The sequence below is a fragment of the Mandrillus leucophaeus genome, unplaced genomic scaffold (assembly GCF_000951045.1).
Source record: "Mandrillus leucophaeus isolate KB7577 unplaced genomic scaffold, Mleu.le_1.0 Scaffold1052, whole genome shotgun sequence".
Lineage (NCBI taxonomy): Eukaryota > Metazoa > Chordata > Mammalia > Primates > Cercopithecidae > Mandrillus > Mandrillus leucophaeus.
The window spans coordinates 405,281-425,410 of record NW_012098677.1 but is presented as its reverse complement, the minus strand read 5'-3'; the positions used below and the strand labels follow the sequence as shown (position 1 = coordinate 425,410).

Below are 20,130 nucleotides of genomic sequence, written 5' to 3'. Positions count from 1 at the left end.
GGAGACAGGACCCCCACCCCCACTATTTGGCAATTTTGCTGCAGCCCCAAGTTAGACCCGTGGGTGGGGCACTGCAGCCAACTATGCAAGATTCTCTCCTGCCCTCCTGCTTAGAAAAGACTAAGGCCAGGACAGAGCTCATCTTTGATCAGCAGGAGGGAAGCACAGTAGCCCTGTGAATTCTTGATCTTTGCAGTTGGTGTGGGGTGAGGCTGGCACAAAGTCAGAAAGAAAATCATGCTCTACATGGTTTTCTGTCAGCACGGCTCCTGTTTTCTGGAGCTGAGCTCTCCAGTCTGTATCCAGGAGCCAGTGCCCTGCTTCCTCCAAAAGCTCACCCTCCCTCTGGTCCAAAGGCACCCTGGCTGATTTTAGGAGGGAGTGGCATCTATTACAACAGGTGCTACAATTTGCTGGAAGGGATCTGGGTATTATCACTGTTTGGTTCCAGAGACTCACCTAGTCCTCCCTGAGAGCATACACAGACTCAGGAGTTTTAGAAGACCCTTCTTGAGAAGGCTGTTTTCTTCTCTAAATGGCCCTGCAGCAACTTTCTAGCCCCTCCACAGACACAAGTCTTTCTTTTCTTTCCAGGAATGCAGTGGTGCGATCATGGCTCACTGCAGCCTCAAACTCCTGGGCTCACATGATCCTTCAGCCTCAGCCTCCTGAGCAGCTGGGACTACAAGCATCTGCCACTAAGCCTGGTTAAGTTTATTTTTTATAGAGGTGAGGTCTTGCTATGTTGCCCAGGCTGGACTCGAACTCCTGGGCTTACGTCATTCTCCTGCCTCAGTCTCCTGAGCAGCTGGGGTTACAGGCGCGACACCATGCCCAGTTTGGAAGGCTTTCTAAATTCCCACCTCTCATTCTTCCTTCTGTGAACTCAGATGGTGTTTCCAGCTTCAGTAAGCTTTCTTCATAGAAGCCTTCAACCACCTGTCTCTTAGCCATGCCTGGAAACTTGCTGGAAACTCTATCCTGCCCTTGGAAGTTCACGTATGGATAAAGGGGAAAACTATAGGAAAATCCCACCCCTGCCCTGCCTTTTTTTTTTTTTTTTTTTTTGAGATGGAGTATCCTGCTGTCACCCAGGCTGGAGTGTAGTGGTGCAATCTTGGCTTGCTGCAGCAACCTCTGCCTCCTGGGTTTGAGCCATTCTTCTGCCTCAGCATCCCGAGTAGCTGGGACTACCGGTGCCCGCCACTACACCTGGCTAATTTTTGTATTTTTAGTAAAGACGGGATTTCGCCACATTGGCCAGGCTGGTCTCGAACTCCTGACCTCGGGTGATCCACCCGCCTCGGCCTCCAAAAGTACTGGATTTACAGGCGTGAGCCACGCCTGGCCCCTCCCTTTCTTTCCAAATACTTATTTGGCTGTCCTTTCATTCGGCCAATGGAGGTCACGTCATGAAGGGTCCAGCCTGTGTCCACTCTTTGAGGATCCTTCCCTATACTCTTCAAAAGTGCCCTTTCAAGGAAGCTGTTTTCCACCTGGCCCGGCAAATTCAAATGCTCCCTTCTGATGGGGCAGAGTCTGAGCTGGGTGCCCAGGGACACAGTGTGAAGCAGAGTTCAGGCTTCTAGAGAATGTGAGTTTCATAAGGGTGAGATGAGATCATGAATCACTCAAAGCCCCACCCTAAGCCTGGCAGACCTCTCCAGCCTCCACTGCTCCAGCTCCCACTTACCTGAGGCTTCTCCTAACTAGACTCCAAACCACAGGCAAATAATCGATCAGCCTAAGAACACAATCAGGCTTCTATCTACACAACCTCCTACTGTCCAACTAAGTAACCAAGTTGTAAGTAAGTGCCTCACAAAAGGACAAAAGGAAGGACAAAAGGTCTTAGCAACTTGAGTCTGCAGATTTTTTTTAATCCTTTTTAGTTCAACATAAAATGAGAAAGAAAAAAAATACTTCTGACGTTTTCAAAGAACAGAAATAGGAAAGTATGTTCATATACATTCAACATATACTGCGCATATTGGTTACTACAATACAAAGCAATGAGTTGTTTTTTTTTTAAAGTGTAGTTTGCAAGATGGCACGGTTAGTAGGCTCACTGGCTTTCTTCTGGTGTTGCTGGAGGGTGCAGTCTGCTCTCCCATACATACAGTACCATGTAAACAGATCAGGCTGAGCACGTGGTGGTGGTAGGGCAGGTTGGGGGAATAAGAGCTGGAACAAGAGCAGATAAGTCAACAGCTTTTAGGGCTTTCTTGGTAAGCCCCCTTCTGGTGAGTAGTTGGTGACCCCACCAAGTGGGGGGGGGAGACTGGGACCATGGAAACATGGGACAGCTCCCAGGAAGGGCTCTTGCACTGCAGAATTCCACTCAAGGGATATTGGGTCCAGGAGCCGAGCTGCCAGTATCAGTGGAGAAGGACAAGGTGCATGGAGATCCTGCCAGCAACATCAGGATGGCCATGCCGGGCACCCGCTTTCCTCTGTGCAAATTCAGGATGAAAGACTAGGAGGGGACTCAGGACCTCTTGTTTTGCTTTCCCAGAAAAAACAAGGGTGGAGAGTCAGAGTATTCAAGGTCTCTCTCTTGTTTTGAAGATCAGAGGGAGATAACCCAGACCCTCTCTCAGCCCCAGCCGGCAGAGAAGACTTTGGTTTCTAACAATGAAGAGAAATAAAGATAACACAAACAATAGCTATTGCGTATGCACTGCTTCAGCTGGGGAAAGGAGACCACTGCATCTGTCACTGGCACAAGTAAGAGCTGTTCACAATTACAATGCCTAAAGGAAATACTTTGAACAAAAGGTGCAAGTCACAATTCAAATAGAACAGAATCTGGTTAAACATTTCTCATTTAAACAAAAATTCCTTTTCTCTTTATTAATAATGATAATAACAATAATATCAACATTTACCAAAAACAATTTCTACATGATCAAGAATTAAAATATAGGGGCTGAGGGTGCCCAGTGGGGAAGAGGGGGTTAGGAGAGAGGCAGGGCCCAAGGCAACCTACTACACTTCTTGCCTGTGACAAAGAGGCTGAAAGGGGAGAGCATATATATATATATATATAATATATATACACACATATAATATATATATTATATATATACACTTATATATATGGAGAAACAATCCTTTTTATAGCACAATATAAAATGAGAATGAAAGATGTCACAGAAAGCATAGCGCACCGCTGTCGGGTGTTCAGTCCATAGATAAAACCAGCAGGATGATAAAGGCAACCAACTTTCCAGGTTACAAGAGGGGAGCTGAGTTTCCACCAAAAGCAAAGGCTCAAATTGAGACATTCTAACTGGCAAACCATCTATGCCAGGTCACTTCAGCCTCCGTGCTAAACTCGTCATATGATCTTGGCTGGGACAGACATGTTTTCCGTGGATCCCAGCAGTAAAGACCTCTCTGGGTTCCAGGCTTGGGGGTTTCTCTTTTTTTGTTCTTTTTGTTCTCTAAGTGCCAGAAGCCGTCACCCTTCCTCTCTCCCTTTGCCTGCCATTAGGATTCCAGAGGATGGCATCCTTTAGTATTTGCTTTTGGGGAAGAGCAATGCAGGGGGATGGAGGGTGCTCTGCTGATGAAGGCTAGGGAGGGAGTGGCCCTGAGGCCCCTGGCCTCTGAACTCTAACTGCTTTGCTCTCCTGTCTCAAAAAAGGAACGAGAGGAAAAAAAGGAAGAAAAAGAAGAAAGTAAATGACCTCCAGAAGAAAACATACCAAAAACAAAACAAAACACAAACCCCCAAACACAACAAAAAAACCACCAACTCAAATATACTGTCACAAAAGATGAAGAACATGGATTTCCTTCCTGTTTATTTCCTTGGTGACTTGGTCATACAAGCAAACATGGCAAAACCCTCTCAGAACCCAAAAGAACAGCACACGGCTGAACCAAATGTGAGGAAAGGAGCTGTGATATTTTGGGTGGAGAGAAACACAAGAGCGATTTGGCGCAATGCTGCAAGATACTGTGGGTTTACGATCAACCTTTTCATTCCCAAGCTGTACACAAAACCTGGAATAAAGCAGACACAGAGAAGAATTAGTTCGAAAAGAGACTCAAATATTCCATTTAAAACTTTTAAAAAAATGCAGCGGGTTCGCTTTTCCTCAGGTGTTCAGGCAGTTTGCCATACTGAGGCTCTGATGTGGATTTGCCAAGTGGCTTCCCTTTCATCAGGCCTCTTCTGTCAGAGATTTTCCAGATACAACCCATGGTGCCTGCTGTGTACTCTCTGCATTACTCCAGCCGAACGAGCCAGTTTCCCCATTCTTTCTACCATGGGCCTCTCATCACACATTTCCCTGGTCTGGAATATCCTGCCACTTGCTTCTGTACGGCCTTAAAAAATATGGCTGGACATGTTTTCCTGCCAGGTTTTGTCTTTTAGACTGAATTTAAGGACTTCCTCCTTTCCTTATTACGCTGGCCGGAGGTCACCTCCACCCTCTGGAGCCGTAGCTCACTGCTGTCTCTATAAAGGCTACAGCACCTATAACACGAGGCGGGTCTTGTGTCTTATTCCCCATAACCGAACCAAGAGACTGTCTTTAGCATTTCTTCTGCACACCTCCACCCCTACCTCATGCCCTAAAACTAGCAGGGTAGTTAATGCAAAGCAAGAAACTGTGAAGGCCTCGAGGGGAGGCGTGGCACTGTCGACTGCACTGGCCACCACAACACACGCGCTGAAGCTCCCGATGGGATCGGGAGCGGGCACTGGGCCACAGGGCTGGTTTGGCCCTGGCCAGGGTGACACTCACTCTCTGTTTCTTGTTACACGCCTGCCTGCTCCATGCTGAAGGAGACTTCGGGGTGCTTGTAGCTGAGCAGAATGTCTGTAATACACGTAGACGGATAGCAAGAGGAGTTTAAATGCTGGCTGCCATCACTCAGGTCTGGGTGTTCATGACCTCCCAGGCTTGCCCCACATTCTGCAAGACCAAAAAGAACATGAGGTTGGCAGGGAACTGGGGGGCTAGGAGAGCAAGGGGGAGACAGAGGAGGAATCGAAGGCAACCTATCTGAGCATCCCACAGCCTGACTCCCAGCCCTGAATTCTAGCTCACAGCAGGCCCTCAAGGTGTTGAGTGATGATGGGCGGGGGCCAAGATTCTTCCTGTATTCTCTGCCTGTTCCGTTTTTGCTCTTTTCCTTTACCCTTTCCCATCCTTAGGTAAGATCAACTACTGTAGTGTGAGAGAAGATAGAGGACTCCTTCAGAAAGGACCACCTCTTAAACGGTGAAAGGGACAATAATTTTACTGCCTGCAGGTACCCATTCCTGGCACTGTCTGTGTTCCAGACATTGTGCTAAGCACTTCATACTCACTAAGCCAGGCAGCCCTCAGAGCATGATGTAGGATAAAGGCTTTGTCGTTTTTGCCACTTTATAGATGAGGATCTCGGGGTCCAGAAAGCCAAGTGCCTCGCCTGCAGAGCCTGAAAAGGACAGCCTTGGGACTGATGGCAGACCTGTCCTGCCCAAGGCCTATGCCTATTATTTGTTATGACACCCTCCCTCAACTGGCTCCAAGGAGAGCCAAAAATGTGCCATTAGGACCTGATGCCGTCTAAGCAGAACCGGAAAAAGTGATTGAAGGCGTATCATCACAGAGATGAGACAGGAATGGGAGAGCCCTGTGCCATCTGGCCAGAAGCCACACCTCCTTTACACACCCGCACTCAGGGAAGACCAGTGGGGAAAGGGGCTGTGTCCAGAACGTGTGGGATGTTGTGGCTCTACCTCTCCATGAGCTCTTCCTACCGAAGAGGGGAGCAGTCACGGAAGATGGAGGGAGGCCCCTCCAGGAACTTCTCTGGAGCGCCCCATGCATAAGGCTCCTCACCCTCACTTTCCCCATCCTGAAACTGCTGGCTGCCCATGAGCGAAGACTGACTGAGAACTGCATCCGACATCCGCGCAGAGCTAAGTGCTTTCCCAGCCACGAGACTCATTCCTGGCAAGTTATCCAGCTGTACCTGCAGAAAACAGTTAAGAGAAGAAATAAGCACACCAGAGAAGGCACCACTCTCAGGCAACCCCTAAAGACAGCTGGTTCTTCTGAAGGAGCCCAGGCAAAAGACAGCCTGGGGCCCCGCTCCAGCCTCCCTCCTCTACAGCACCACCCAAAGGGGGCGCTCCACAGCCGCAGTGTGGGAAGCTGCCTGGCTTTCCCCTGTAGGGTGGTGAGGGTGGTGCAGATGTGGCAAATCTCAGCTGGTGGGGACACCTTGACACCTATATGGCTTTCTAAAACCGGGTTTCCGACCTCTCCCCATCTCCACTGGGACTTTGTCTTAGGAACAGCACGATCCAGTCACACTCTGCAGTGCTGGAAATGTTCTCTCTCTGTCCTGTCCAATATGGTAACCAGTAGCCACAACTGGCTACTGAGCACTTAAAGTGTGACTGAGGAACTGAATTTTTAATTGTTTTTAATTTTAATTGGTTTACATTTGAATAGCCACAAAACAAAACTGCTGAGGCCCACCAGTTCCCCTGATCTGAGTAAGCTCAATGTAGCTGCTGAAAAATAACCAGAAGCTTATGGGCTTATTTGCTGGGGCCTGAGTTTAGACTAAGAAGAGGTTTAATAATCAAAACTACAGGGAACAGATGGCAACTATTTCTGATTCTTTGGTCTAAAATTTGGAGCACAGATTCTACTTGAATTAAGGTTTGGTCTGTTAGGGTGACTCAAAGAAATGCTCTCAAGGCGGGCGGATCACTTGAGGCCAAGAGTTCGAGACCAGCCTGGCCAATATGGTAAAACCCCATACCTACTAAAAACACAAAAATTAGCCAGGTGTGGTGGCAGGCACCTGTAGTCCCAGCTGCTCAGGAGGCTGAGGCACAAAATTCACTTGAACCAGGGAGGTGGAAGTTGTAGTGAGCTGAGATTGCGCCACTGTCCTCCGGCCTGGGCGACAGAGTGAGACCCCGTCTAAAAAAAAAAAAAAAAAAAAAAAAAAAGACGAAGAAAAGAAATGCTCCCCACAGTTTCCAGAAAGTCTGGATGCCGACCGAGGAGAGCGGCCAAGAGAGGCTACCCCACATCACTATGCTCTGTTTCAAGGCTGGGACTGGGAGGATCCACCTCTGCGCAGCAGGAGGGACCAACATACATAAGCATCGTCGCTGTTCTGGATCGTGTGGTGTCTCTGGAGGGCCCGGGGCCTGTGGTGCTCATGGACAGAAGGGCGTGCTGGGTACCCAAGCCCATTGTGATCCGGCAGCTCCACTGCTTGTCCTGGAGAACTTCTATCCATGCAGTTCCCTATGACAGGCTCTGAGGAGACACAGCAGAATAGAGTCAGTGGGGCGGAACTTCTCCCAGCACTGCAAACTCCCATCCAAGAAATGTCTTGCAAGGGACAATGGGCAAGGCTGAGGAGACCGTGTACACTAACTGCTAATCCTCAGCCGGTGGTCACGGCTGAGAGGAGCCTGGACCAGCCCTCCAAAAGATGAGCTGTAGGGGAGGGGGCCACACCCTTAGGGAAAAAAATCCCACATAACAGGGCATGGCTGGACCCCACTGAACCTTCTCTTCTTTCATTTCTCTGTTGAATTAACAGTGATCTGTTCTCAAACCTAGATGCACATGAGAATTACTCTCAGAGCTTTCAGGACGCTCTAGCCTGGGAGGATGCGTCTGTTCTGCGGCTGCCTCCTCTCTCCTCCCCCGGTGACCTCAGTGTACCACACTGCTCCTCTCCTCTTTCTACTTTTGTAACTGCTGCTTCTGACTCCTTTGATGGCCCCTCTACCCTTTCTGAGCAAGTACTCTCCACATTTTTGTCCTTGACCTTCTCTCTCCCCATACTTACTTTGGCAACATCATCTGTTTTCATGGCTGTACTGTCTTTATGTAAAGAATTACTGAAGTGCTCCTTTAAGCCCCAGATCCATACTTCCAGCTACTTACTAGGTATCTTTCCTTGGATATCTAGCCAGCATGTAGCACTTACCATGTCCAGTTCCAAACCCATCCACTTCCCCCATAACCTACTACTCCTTCAGACATTGTTGTATTGATGCCTCATTTTCCAAATCTTCCAGGCATAAGCTCTTGGGGCCACTATTGATTCCTTACTCCTGGTACTGAATCTACCTCTGCAATGCTGGTCACTTCAATCCCTTTGTTGCCAATCTCATGGAAACCTGATTACCTCTTTCCTGGATTATTTTGCTAGACTCATAACCAATCCCTCATTACTACCCGACAGAGACCAACCATTCTGTAGTCCACTTTTGTTTTACAACACTGCCCCCAGCTGTCTTCCAATCAGTGTCTCATAATCCCCTCTCCACACATGCTAAGCTCTAGTCAAATGGGACCACTTAACTGTCCCCCGTCTATGCACAATTCTATGCATTTGCTCTCATTGTTCCTTCTATCTGCAAATAACTGATTCTTCTGCCTCCATTCCTGCCAATCCAAAGCAACTCATCATTCTATGTTCATATCAAATGCTATTGTCTTCATTAAACTTTTCCTTTCAAACAGAAATAGATCATTTCTTCCTTTAAACTTCAAAAGACTTTGTGTCTGATTGCTCTAACATTATCCTTGGTACCATGTTCAATTATGTACTTAATCATTCACATTAGACTATACATTCTTTGCAGGCAAGAACTATATCTCATGTGTGTCTGTGAACCTTCAGTGTTCTAGAACACTGTCCTATACCCATTATGATCTCTTTCACTGATGTCAGTAAATGCTCTTTAGGCCGGGAGTGTATAATCCCAGCACTTTCGGAGGCCGGGGCAGGTGGATCACTTGAGGTCAGGAGTTCGAGACCAGCCTGGCCAACAGGGCAAAACCCTGCCTCTACTAAAAATACAAAAATTAGCCGGGTGTGGTGGTGTGCACCTGTAGTCCCAGTTACTCAGGAGACTGAGGCAGGAGAATTGCTTAAACTCAAAAGGCAGAGATTGCAGTGAGCCAAGACCATGCCACTGCACTCCAGCCTGGGCAACAGAGTGAGACTCTATCTCAAAAAAGAATAATAAAAATAAATGCTGTCTTAATATGGGCTACTATCCTGTTACAGCATACAACTCTATAGATTAGAATTGGAGAGAAAGAGGAATGAGTACTTTTTCTTGATCAAGGATAGTCAAGAAGACTATCAAAGCCACACCTATGTTGACAGGATCCTCCTGGTAGCACTTCTGACTTCAGTCTTTAAAAGCCTGGGACTTGAAAATAAGTTGTATTTGCTTGGTTGGTGTTCTGAGTTAATGCTTCTTGGAAACTACTGAGCTTATCTTGGATGAACTGACTCTCGGTGGGACTAAGTTTAAAAAAAAAAAAAAAAAACTCTTAATAGCAAACACAGCTCTAATGCTAACTGTGCCATTCCAATGATCTATTTGAATAATGAAAGCAAAGCATACTTCTTGACTGTTGGGTAAAGGATTTCAGGTCTCTGTATTTAAATGGTTTTCTATAATGATTAAGGTTAGGCTTGGACTTAGGGGCAGAGGCAGGATGGAGTGGGAGGGAAGCTAACTGACATGCACATTGCTAGTAATGCAAGACATTCTGGAGAAAATCAGAGGAGAAGGGAGTTTCCCAACTACCAAAGATGATGGCAAGTGAGAAATCTTTTGAAAGTTCTCTGAGCAAAGAGGTAAAAGGAACAGCCAGAAGCCAACTCTTTTGCTACAGCAAGCTAAAACCAGCAGAGAGAAGATGATGAAAGAAAACCTACACCAGGATGGCCGGGCGCAGTGGCTCACGCCTGTAATCCCAATACTTTGGGAGGCCGAGGCGGGTGGATCATGAGGTCAGGAGATCGAGACCATCCTGGCTAACACGGTGAAACCCCATCTCTACTAAAAATACAAAAAATTAGCCGGGCGTGGTGGCGGGCGCCTGTAGTCCCAGTTACTCGGGAGGCTGAGGCAGGAGAATGGCGTGAACCTGGGAGGCGGAGCTTGCAGTGAGCTGAGATCACGCCACTGCACTCCACTGCACTCCAGCCTGGGCGACAGAGGAGACTCCCGTCTCAAAAAAAAAAAAAAAAAAAGAAAGGACACCAGGACTTGCTCTGTGGGATTAGCCCGCCCGTCCTACCCACTCTGCCCAATTCCTCTCAGTGGGCACGGCTTGCATGTTCGTGCCAGGGCCAACCAAAAACCACTGGCAGGAAGTGGTGCAACATGGTTGTGTAGGAGTGAGGAAATGATGATTCTGTCTGCTTTGCCAAGAAGCAATGCAAGCAGCCGCTTCTTTCTTTTTCAAAAACCTATATTGTCTTCTTTGATAGCTAACATCATCTACTCAATTCCTTGGGGTGCTTTTTTCCTTTAAGCCTAATTATATAGTTGGATGCAAATCTCATCAGTTGCATCTCTTTGCTCTCTGCAAGGACAAACATGAGTGCTCTCCTGTTTAAAGATTTTTAAAAGATCATTACTAACCATGAGGAAACAGCAAAGCTAACACAATGTATACAGTCCTGGTTGGAGCCTTCCTGCCTCTTCTGGAGGCCTCAGTGTTTTGGTTTGTTTGCCGTGTCTTTTAAGGGTCTTTTCCCTCCCTCTCTCAGAACTTGTTTTCATTCCTGAGAATGGGGCCTCTGCAAACCAAAACACCCACCACTCACCTTTGCGCTCTGCCTTGTCCGCTCTCTTCCCCACCTTCAGGTCTGATGCCTGTAGGCACCAAGACAGAACAAGCGACTGCCTGACAAACCATGTGGGGGGTCTTCCCAGAGCTCATCCCTCAGCCAAGCTGGAATTGAGCACAAGGGTCATAAGCGCAAGCTCTGGGGTCAGGAAGACTTGGCCGTAAATCCTGGCTTCGCGGCTTCCTGAGGAGCGGGAGCTTGGGTGAATTATCCCGCTCTGCTGGGTCTTCGTTATCTGTACAACAGGACTGACTCAATGGGTGTGGAGTGCTTCATAGAGGTTACTGCATTGTAAAAGCTCAATAAAGTCTGGCATGATTTTTTTCAGCTTAGAAATGTTATTTCTGAGTGCATAAGGGCGTACTGAGTCAGCTGACAAAAACAAACAAGGAAATAGATTTAATTACAGAACCCTGCTTGCAGAATTATGAGGGACAATTTACCCATATGTAAATGAACAAATGACTCGGGGAAACTTTAATTTCCAAGAGAAGCCTCTGATTCAGGACAGACAAATGTGAGTTAAAAACCAGATGAAAAAGAGCATTAATAGGAGTCAGGGGATATACCAGGGTTCTGAATGCTCAAGTTTCAGTATCATCAGTAGGTCAAAGACATGGAAGCTAGCATCTTTCACTTGGCAGCTGTGCTTGGAGGGTACAGAGTGGGCAAAGAGGTATAAAGGAAAAAATATATGACCAGGGGATCAGAAAACTTGAAGTCAGGACCCAGCTCCCTCACCAGGAAAGTACACAAGTGTTGGCAAATCTTTCAGCTTCTCCTCAAGGTTCCTGATCTGAAAAATGAGGGTTGTTTGGGGGCTCAAAAAGACAACACATGTAAAAGAGTCTTTAATCAACTGTAAAAGACCAAGTAAGTCAAGTCTGATTTTTGGTTAAGAATGCGGACCCTGAGTTTAGAAGTCCTTTGTGACACTCCATGAATGAGACCCTATTGACCATTTTGGGGGGTATAAACAGACTAACTCACTGCCCAAGGAACATGAGATTGAGGATCAAATCTTTGACAACCCTTTATGCCAATTCAGCAGCTACCAAAGGACATAGAAATCATGGAGGAAAGACGGTTCCCCAGAGTTACATGCTCGAATTTATCAAACTAAAGCTAAGAGAGTGCAGAGGTGGGATGATCGTCCGATCACACAGGGGGAAAATGCACAAACGGACACAATGCACACCACTCACCTGCCCGGGGAACTTTGGGGCAACTTGCACAATTCTCTATTGAATCTGTCAATGTTGACTCGTCCTTACTCACTTACTGGGTTTTGAGAGAAAATGGGAGCAATGATGTGCCTGCGTACTCCCCTTAAAGGCTCTGGGGTAACTCCTCTGACTCTGTCAGCATTTTACTGCTCTATGAGGCCTGAGTAATAATGCTGAGGCTGACTGAGCTCAGAGAAGAGGATGTGGTTTTCTTTGTGAGTTCCAGTTGGTAATCTCATGGTGTAGACTGATTATGCTGCTGTATTTATTTGCAAAGTCAAAAAAATCAAGTGTATGTACCAGTATAGAAGACAAACCTTGTTTTTCCTCCTAGGGTGGCAGGCAGGGAGATTACAGACAGCATGGGGCATGTGAAATCTGACACTTCTCCAAACCTTTGGCATGCTGCCTGCTCAGTGCTCTCACAGTGCCTGGCCTCATACTGGCTGGTGGCAAATCGCCATCAAGGAAATAGGTAACCATGGACACTAATACGATGGCATCTAATTTTCCTTTACTAATACCAACATGGCTGGGTGTGGTGGCTCGTGCCTGTAATCCCAGCATTTTGGGAGGCCGAGGAGGGAGGGGAGGATTCTTTGAGCCCAGGAGTTCAAGATCAGCCCCAGCAACATAGCAAGACCCCATCTCTACCAAAGGGAAAGAAAAAATTAGCTGGGTGTAGTAGCACACACCTGTAGTCCCAGCTGCTCAGGAAGCTGAGGTGGGAGGATTGCTTGAGCCCAGGAAGTCGAGGCTGCAGTGAACCGTGGTTGTACCACTGCACTCTAGCCTAGGTGACAGAGCAAGACCCTGGCTCAAAAGGTAACTAAATAACACCAACAATCCCTGTTCATCTACCCTTAAGAAATGCTAAGAAGATCACACTAGCTCTGCTCTTCTTAATGATACTTCTTGTAGCACTCAGTACCTAGCACTTCATAGCAAAGCTGTTTATGAGCTTGTTTTACATCCCCCGGTAGAGTAGAAGCTCCCTGAGGACAGGTTCTTTATCCTTTCATCTCTGCATTCGCACAGCACCTACAGTAGAGTCTTGTGCAACACAGTTGAGATGGAGACCATTAAAAGAAACAGCAGGCATTCCTTCCTGGCCAGAATGGCTGAGAAGAGTAAGCTCTCCCACTTGCCTGCAGGGCGGTGGGGGCACAGCATTATAAGCCTTTCATGACAAAAGTGAACAGTAAATTATCTGATGATTTTTTCGGTAAAGTAAAAATGTAAGCTCTGAAGTTTTCAAAAGAAACTTGAAGGCCAGGCATGGTGGTTCATGCCTGTAATCCCAGCACTTTGTGAGGCTGAGGTGGGTGGATCACTTGAGGTCAGGAGTTCAAGACCAGCCTGGCCAACATGGTGAAACCCCGTCTCTACAAAAAAAGTTAGCCGGGCGTGGTGGTGCACGCCTATAATCCTGGCTACTCAGGAGGCTGAAGCAGGAGAATAGCTTGAACCCAGGAGGTGGAGGTTGCAGTGAGCCAAGATGGCGCCACTGAACTCCAGCATGGGCAACAGTGTGAGACTCTGCCTTAAAAAAAAAAAAAAAAGGAAGAAGAAACTTGAGTTTTTTTCATGGTACAGCTTAATCTAGACGATGCATTTTAGAAAACCTCTGTCCTTAGCTTCTACTAATGCCTTCATGTACACTGTACTTCAAACCAACCAAGCCTGCTGCCGTCCTTGGAAAAATTCCTTTAGACAGTCTCACCCATTGTTCTTTTCTCTTGCTTCTCCTCTAGATCCAAATGGCAAACCTTCTTCATCCACCAGGACCCAACCCACAAGCTACTTATTGCTGGAAACCTACCTCATTCCTTGGATTGAACTAATCTTTCCCTCCTCTGGTGTGCCCACAGCACTTGCACCAACAGTGGGTACTCAACAGACTAGCATGCCTGCCGAAGAAGGGGTCCTCTGACAATCAGGGGACAATGGGGAATTATGCTCTCCAGACTTTCTATACATTGAAGTCACACAGGAAGGAAGGTAAAGAGAAACTAGAGAAAATAATTTTTGAAGAAAAACATTTCAAGAAGTATTGAAAGTACACGGTGACCCAGGCTGGGGCAGGGGTGGAGGGCAGAAGCACTGTTTGCTGTAGCTGTGCTCCTTCCTCAGTGCCCTGCACACCCGGGACTTGCTCAGTGAGCATCTCTCTTGTCAGTGACAGCTAGTGTTAGTACTCTTATGTTCAGCTGCCACTCGATACCTCTTGACTTTGGGGACAAATTACTTAATCTCTGTGCCTCTGCTGTTACACTGGTAAATGGGAATAAGAGTTGGTTATTCTAGGGTTGTACGGTTGTTGTGAGGATTAAATGAATCTGTATGTGAACAGCATTTGGTGACTGGCACATGGAAGGCACAATAGAAATGTTGAGCTTGGCCGTGCCGTGGCTCACGTCTGTAATCCCAGCACTTTTGGAGGCTGAGGTGGGCGGATCACAAGGTCAGGAGATCGAGACCATCCTGGCTAACACGGTGAAACCCCGTCTCTACTAAAAATACAAAAAATTAGCCGGGCGTGGTGGTGGGCGCCTGTAGTCCCAGCTACTCGGGAGGCTGAGGCAGGAGAATGGCGTGAACCTGGGAGGAGCTTGCAGTGAGCCGAGATCGTGCCACTGCACTCCAGCCTGGGCGACACAGTGAGACTCCATCTCAAAAAAAAAAAAAGAAATGTGAGCTCATCTCCTTTTCATGCCAACTATAGTGTGCTGGAAGCTTCCATTTGCAGGGGAATCTTTTCCACAACATCCCCATACCATGATCCCACCTCTGTTAGAAAGCTCCCAGGCTGCTAAGGCAGCCTATTCTGGAGAGTTCTTATAAAGCTCTTCCATAGGATGAGCTGAAATTTGCTGCAACAACTTTTTTTTTTTTGAGACGGAGTCTCGCTCTGTCGCCCAAGCTGGAGTGCAGTGGCCGGATCTCAGCTCACTGCAAGCTCCACCTCCCGGGTTTACGCCATTCTTCTGCCTCAGCCTCCCGACTAGCTGGGACTACAGGTGCCCGCCACCTTGCCCGGCTAGTTTTTTTGGTATTTTTTAGTAGAGACGGGGTTTCACCGTGTTAGCCAGGATGGTCTCGATCTCCTGACCTCGTGATGTGCCCGCCTCGGCCTCCCAAAGTGCTGGGATTACAGGCTTGAGACACCGCGCCCGGCCGCAACTTCTATCTTGATCTTGGTTCTGCCCCGTAATATGAACCCAGAAAAATCTGATCCCTTCTTCCAACTAACATGTGTGGTGTTTCTCTTAGTTTTTCCTCCCAATCCTAAATACCCTCAGGTCTGTTAACCATTCCACCTATGACCTGGTTCTGAAAGCTCCCACCCTCCTATGTCCACTAAGACTACAGCAGCCATAGGTGGACACAATACATCTCACTGGGGCCAGCCTCTGAGCTGGATGACACCCACCTGTTCAAAAGGTCAGGCTTGAATTGGCATTTCAGGCAACAGTTCCCTCCCTAAGAGTGCATAGTAAGTATAACCTGGCACCACCAAGGCTTTTTCACAGAAACCACTTTACAGCAAGGCCTTCTCTACTGCTCTGTGCCGCAGGACCGAATTCCCCTTGGAGCTGAGTTTTCAGCATTGCCTTTAAAGGACAGGGCAGGAGACGCAGGTAGTTCCGGGGAGGGAAGGATGGAAGAAACTGCTCAGTCTCAGGGTTGTACGGTTTACAGATAAATGGCTTTTTATTCCTTTGGACGGCAATGGTGAGGAGTGGTAAATTGCAAGATTCCTGGTTTTGTCTAGGATGAATGCTATGATGCTAACAGAACTATATTTTCTAAGTATAACTTACTGAGTGTAATCCTGATCTCCTTCAGAATGAGAATGAATATCCTCATTAATTATAAAGTGGTACAAAATGAAATAATAGGGCCCCTTATGATGCTGTAATATTCCACATTTAGCTCACTAATAAAACAACCAGAGTAATAATACCTCACATTTATGCACTGAAATCATACGCTTCAGATCATCTGAATGTGCCTCTTTCTCTCTCTCACACAAACATTACATAGAAACAAACATATATACATGTTTTCATCTCCACAGATACTCTAAGATACTCCATTGTTCCTCCGCACCTTCTTCACAGATGAGGAAAATCAGAATCAGAGGGTTTAAATGACAAAGTTATCACATACATGATAGCTGCAAGAGCAGAATTAAGGTGCTTTGACTCTTGTTCCCGCACTACTTACACTAAATTATGTTTGGCTGACTTTTTTCTATTGCAAAGTTAAAGTTAGCTCTTTTGATGGCAGTCAAGAATGTCTGGGCTCCAGGAAACTGGGGTATGACTAAGGGTAACAGATCATCTATCTTATTGACTAAGTGCTAATTTTGTGTCACGGTCCTTTGATTTTGAAAATGGAGCCCTCGCCCACCAATGCCCACTTCCTACATGCTTCTCCCCAAGAAGGTCCTGAAGCTCTTCTCAGAAATTCTGTTCTTAGGAACACAGAATACCAGCTGAAAAAAGGTAACATTGCTGAGTCAGTGGATGAGGGCAGACTGGCCCAGGACTTTCACTGTGAGGAGACACTTACCTCTGCTGGACACCTTATTTTTACTGAATGCAACAGTCGGCTGATGACCATAGGGATGTATCCCCAATTCCTGGGCATGACTCACAGTTCCTAGCAAAGATTCAGGGTCCCCAGGTCCACCGGTACTCAAGAGCAAAGGGCTGTCATGGCAACCTTTGGTCAATGTACTTGAACTCTTACTGTCTGGGAAGCCGTCCTTGGCCCCCTCACACGAGCAGTCCTCCTCCATGCTCTCTGAATGCATCAGTGCCGGCTGATGAGCATACCCGTGGGGCGGGGTTGCTGAGGAAGCCTGTGAGATACATTCTTGTGCCCTGATTTGTAGCAGATGCTGGGGGCTGGTGTGATGGTGATAAGAGTCAGCATTTTGATAGGATAAAGCCTGGCGCTCTGTCATGCTCTGTCCCGCAAGGCTGGGGGCCAGACTCCCCGCATCCCCTTGGTTCATGTGCCTGAACAGTTCCTGGTATTCTTGCTGTTGCTGCTGTTGCTGCTGCTGCTGCTGCTGCCGTTGTTGCTGCTGCCTTTTAATGAGCTGTGCAAACTCTGCTGGGGGCAGCCGGATGTCCGAGTGGCCGGTGAGCGAATGTCGGGGAGACAGCAGTCCTTGAAGGATGTGGGGTACCTGCTGGTGTCTTGCATAGTCTGGCGGTGTGGGAGACAGCAGGGCCTGCTGTAGTGCCGATGTGGTATAGTGTGGCGGCTGCTGATGTGCACTGGGAGGGAAGGTGGGGAACTGGTCAAGTGGAGGGACTTTCAGGGCTTGGGTTGGAGAGAACCCCACTCCTGTTGAAGGGCTGTAGCTGCTGGGGGAACCCCGGGACTGGTCCGAAAACAGATGGGGGTGTAAATGCGCCTGGTCGTAGTTAGCAGGGGAGAACCGATTCACGTTCAAGCTGCAGACACAAAAGGGAGTGAGTACCAGACATCCATGTAACAAGTCCTAGACTTCCCAGGGAACAGCCCCTCCTCCTCCTCCTCAGTAGGGAGAACCCACTGGTACAGAGAACTGTGGTGTGACAGAGAAGTGGCAAATGTATGCATTGTCCCTATTTATTCCATTATTGGCTTGTCCAGTAACCTCCAAGGGACTGAGGGCACTGCGTGGGTAATAGATCTAGCTCATCTCGAAGGAAGCAACTTCAAGATGTTCCCTTCAAGAAAAGGGGAACTGACATTTTTATACATTCCTCTAATAGGCCATTTTCTTCTTTGCAAGCAATAGTAAGGTAGCTTTCCCATTTTCCACCTCAGCCTCATTAGAATTTTAACCCTGGGTCAATAAAAAGCAGACAAGTTCATCCCACACCCACCATCCTGATTTTAGAAGGCGCGAAACAAGAGCACAGCCTAGTCAGGCCTATTCTCCTTCCCTCCTTTCCTTTCACTCTGCTAAGGGGCTTCCTCCCACCTGGATCCATGCATAGATGGCTGGGTGACGTTAGGCGGTCTTACCTGTGAGCCTCTGCACTGTCAGCACTCAGCTGCTTGGACAAGGGACGGTGCCCATAGCTGAGGGTGGCCATCAGGTTCGTACGGTGCTGCATCTGCATCTGACTGGCACTGGGGCTGATGGAGATGCCCCGCCCACTGGAGCCTGCAGCTGTACCTGGCATGTTGCTGAGCATGTCAGCAGGCTCTTGGACTTGGATGGTGACCTGCTGTGACTGAGCAGGCTGCTGCATACCCAAGCAGGTTAGTGCCACGTTGGGAGGAGAGGAAGAGTTCTCAGGCTGCTGCTGAAAGATTGCACTGCGGGAAGGTAAGCCTTGAAACTGGGAGGAAGATGCAGCTCCTGGAGAGAAAGGAACCTCAGAGTGACCAAGTGCCCAGGTCACCAGCCAGCCAGGAGTAATGAGAGCCAATGAGGATACACAAACCACATACCAGTTCAAACAGTGCTTCTCAAACTGCAGTGTGCACAAGACAAGTCTGGAGAACTCGTTAAACAGAAGATTCCTGGGCCCTATCTATATAATTATGTTTCAAACTCTGATTCAGTAGGTCAGATGGGCCCCCAAGAATTTGTGTTTCCAACAAGTTCCCCTAAAAGCTGGTCCATGGATTATTCTTGGGGTAACTCGGATCTAGGCAGTGCTTCTTGAACTTTCGCGTGCACACAAATGGCCTGGCATCTGGTTAAAAATGCAGACTCTAGGCTGGGCGTGGTGGCTCACGCCTGTAATTCCAGCACTTTGGGAGGCCAAGGTGGGTGGGTCACCTGAGGTCAGGAGTTCAAGACCAGCCTGGCCACCATGGTGAAATCCCGTCTCTACTAAAAATACAAAAATTAGCTGGGTGTGGTGGCGGGCGCCTGTAATCCCAGCTACTTGGGAGGCTGAGGCAGGAGAATCATTTGAACCCGGAGGCAGAGGTTGCAGTGAGCCAAGATCACACCACTGCACTCCAGCCTGGGTGACAGGGTGAGACCCCATCTCAAAAAAACAAAAAACAAAAAACAAAAAAACTCTTAACAGGTCTGGAATACAACCTGAGATCTTGCTTTTTCTCCCAATGTTGGTGGCTGGAGGACCCCACTTTAAGTAGGAAGGGCCTAGAGGCCAATTCAGACTCTTCTCAAGGATCCTAGGGAGACTGACTAGGGACGTAGCTTGGGGAGTGTTACTCAAGAGATCCTAAGACGCCTGACCTCTGAAGACTCACAGTCGCGGTATACTTATCTTCACTCCCATCTATACACCCACAAGAGAGGGGCCCACGTGCATAGCAGACAGCCAAATGGAGGCGTGACTATAAGGAAGGTTCTGGTAGCTGCTTTTTATTTGGTAGGGCTGGAGGTTTTATTAAAAACACTAATAATAGTTAACCTTTATTGAGAACTATTTTGTGCCAGAGACTGTTCCAAGTGTTTTACATATATCTACATACTGTACCACAATTATCCTCAGTGGACATTTGAGAAGTAATATGGTTTGGCTCTGTGTACCCACCCAAATCTCATCTTGAAGTATAGTCCCCAAGTGTCAAAGGAGGGACCTGGTGGGAGGTGACTGGATCACAGGGCGGTTTCCTCCATGCTGTTCTCATGATAATGAGGGAATTCTCGAGAGCTGGTTGTTTGATAAGTTTCTGGCACTTTCCCCTGTGCAGTCTCTCTCCTGCCACCATGAAAGACAAGCCTTGCTTCTCCTTCGGCCATGATTGTAAGTTTGCTGAGGCCTCCCCAGCCACGTGGAAATATGAGTCAATTAAACTTCTTTCCTTTATAAATTACCTAGTCTCAGTCAGTTCTTTATAGCAGTGTGAAAATGGACTAATTCAAGAAGTCAAGTTAACTTACCCAAGGGTTAACAGCTAAGAAACTGATGAAACCAGGATGCAAACCAAAGCAGCTTGGCTCTAGAGCCCATACCCCTGAATACTATGTTATTCTGCCTTTCAAATGGTTTATGGTTCTCAAAACTGAGACCATCATTTTTTCCCATGTGGCATATAATGAACTGTTTGGTCGGAACCTCTCCACTCACCGTGAGGCTGGATCATGGCACTGCTCATGGGGGGAGGACTATTACTGGGCTGCCTGAAGAGATGGTTGTTGGGGTGGTTGGGGGGTGGGCTTGAAGGCTGAATCCTTAACCTTAAAAATAACAAAAGAGATACACAAAGAAGCTTCCTAAGGTGACAGTACAATCTTACATTTCAGCCATATAACATATATAAG

General features: G+C 47.6%; 1 protein-coding gene across 4 annotated transcripts in view; it reads right to left on the bottom strand.

Annotated features, from left to right (window-relative positions):
- Positions 1–1,859: 1,859 nt before the first annotated feature.
- Positions 1,860–20,130, bottom strand: part of SIK3 (SIK family kinase 3) — a 127,823-nt gene continuing 109,552 nt past the window's right edge. For 2 of the 4 annotated variants that reach the window (XM_011982084.1, XM_011982076.1), the window contains 7 exons: positions 19,937–20,046; positions 17,904–18,243; positions 16,449–17,164; positions 7,126–7,289; positions 5,847–5,979; positions 4,761–4,931; positions 1,860–4,011 (listed from right to left, as the gene is read on the bottom strand). In XM_011982084.1, coding sequence (XP_011837474.1) covers positions 4,774–4,931; positions 5,847–5,979; positions 7,126–7,289; positions 16,449–17,164; positions 17,904–18,243; positions 19,937–20,046 — 1,621 coding nt within the window. In that variant the 3' untranslated portion in view covers positions 1,860–4,011; positions 4,761–4,773. Of the gene's footprint in view, positions 4,012–4,760; positions 4,932–5,846; positions 5,980–7,125; positions 7,290–16,448; positions 17,345–17,903; positions 18,244–19,936; positions 20,047–20,130 lie in introns of all 4 variants that reach the window. The other 2 variants (XM_011982060.1, XM_011982067.1) reach the window with 1 other exon arrangement.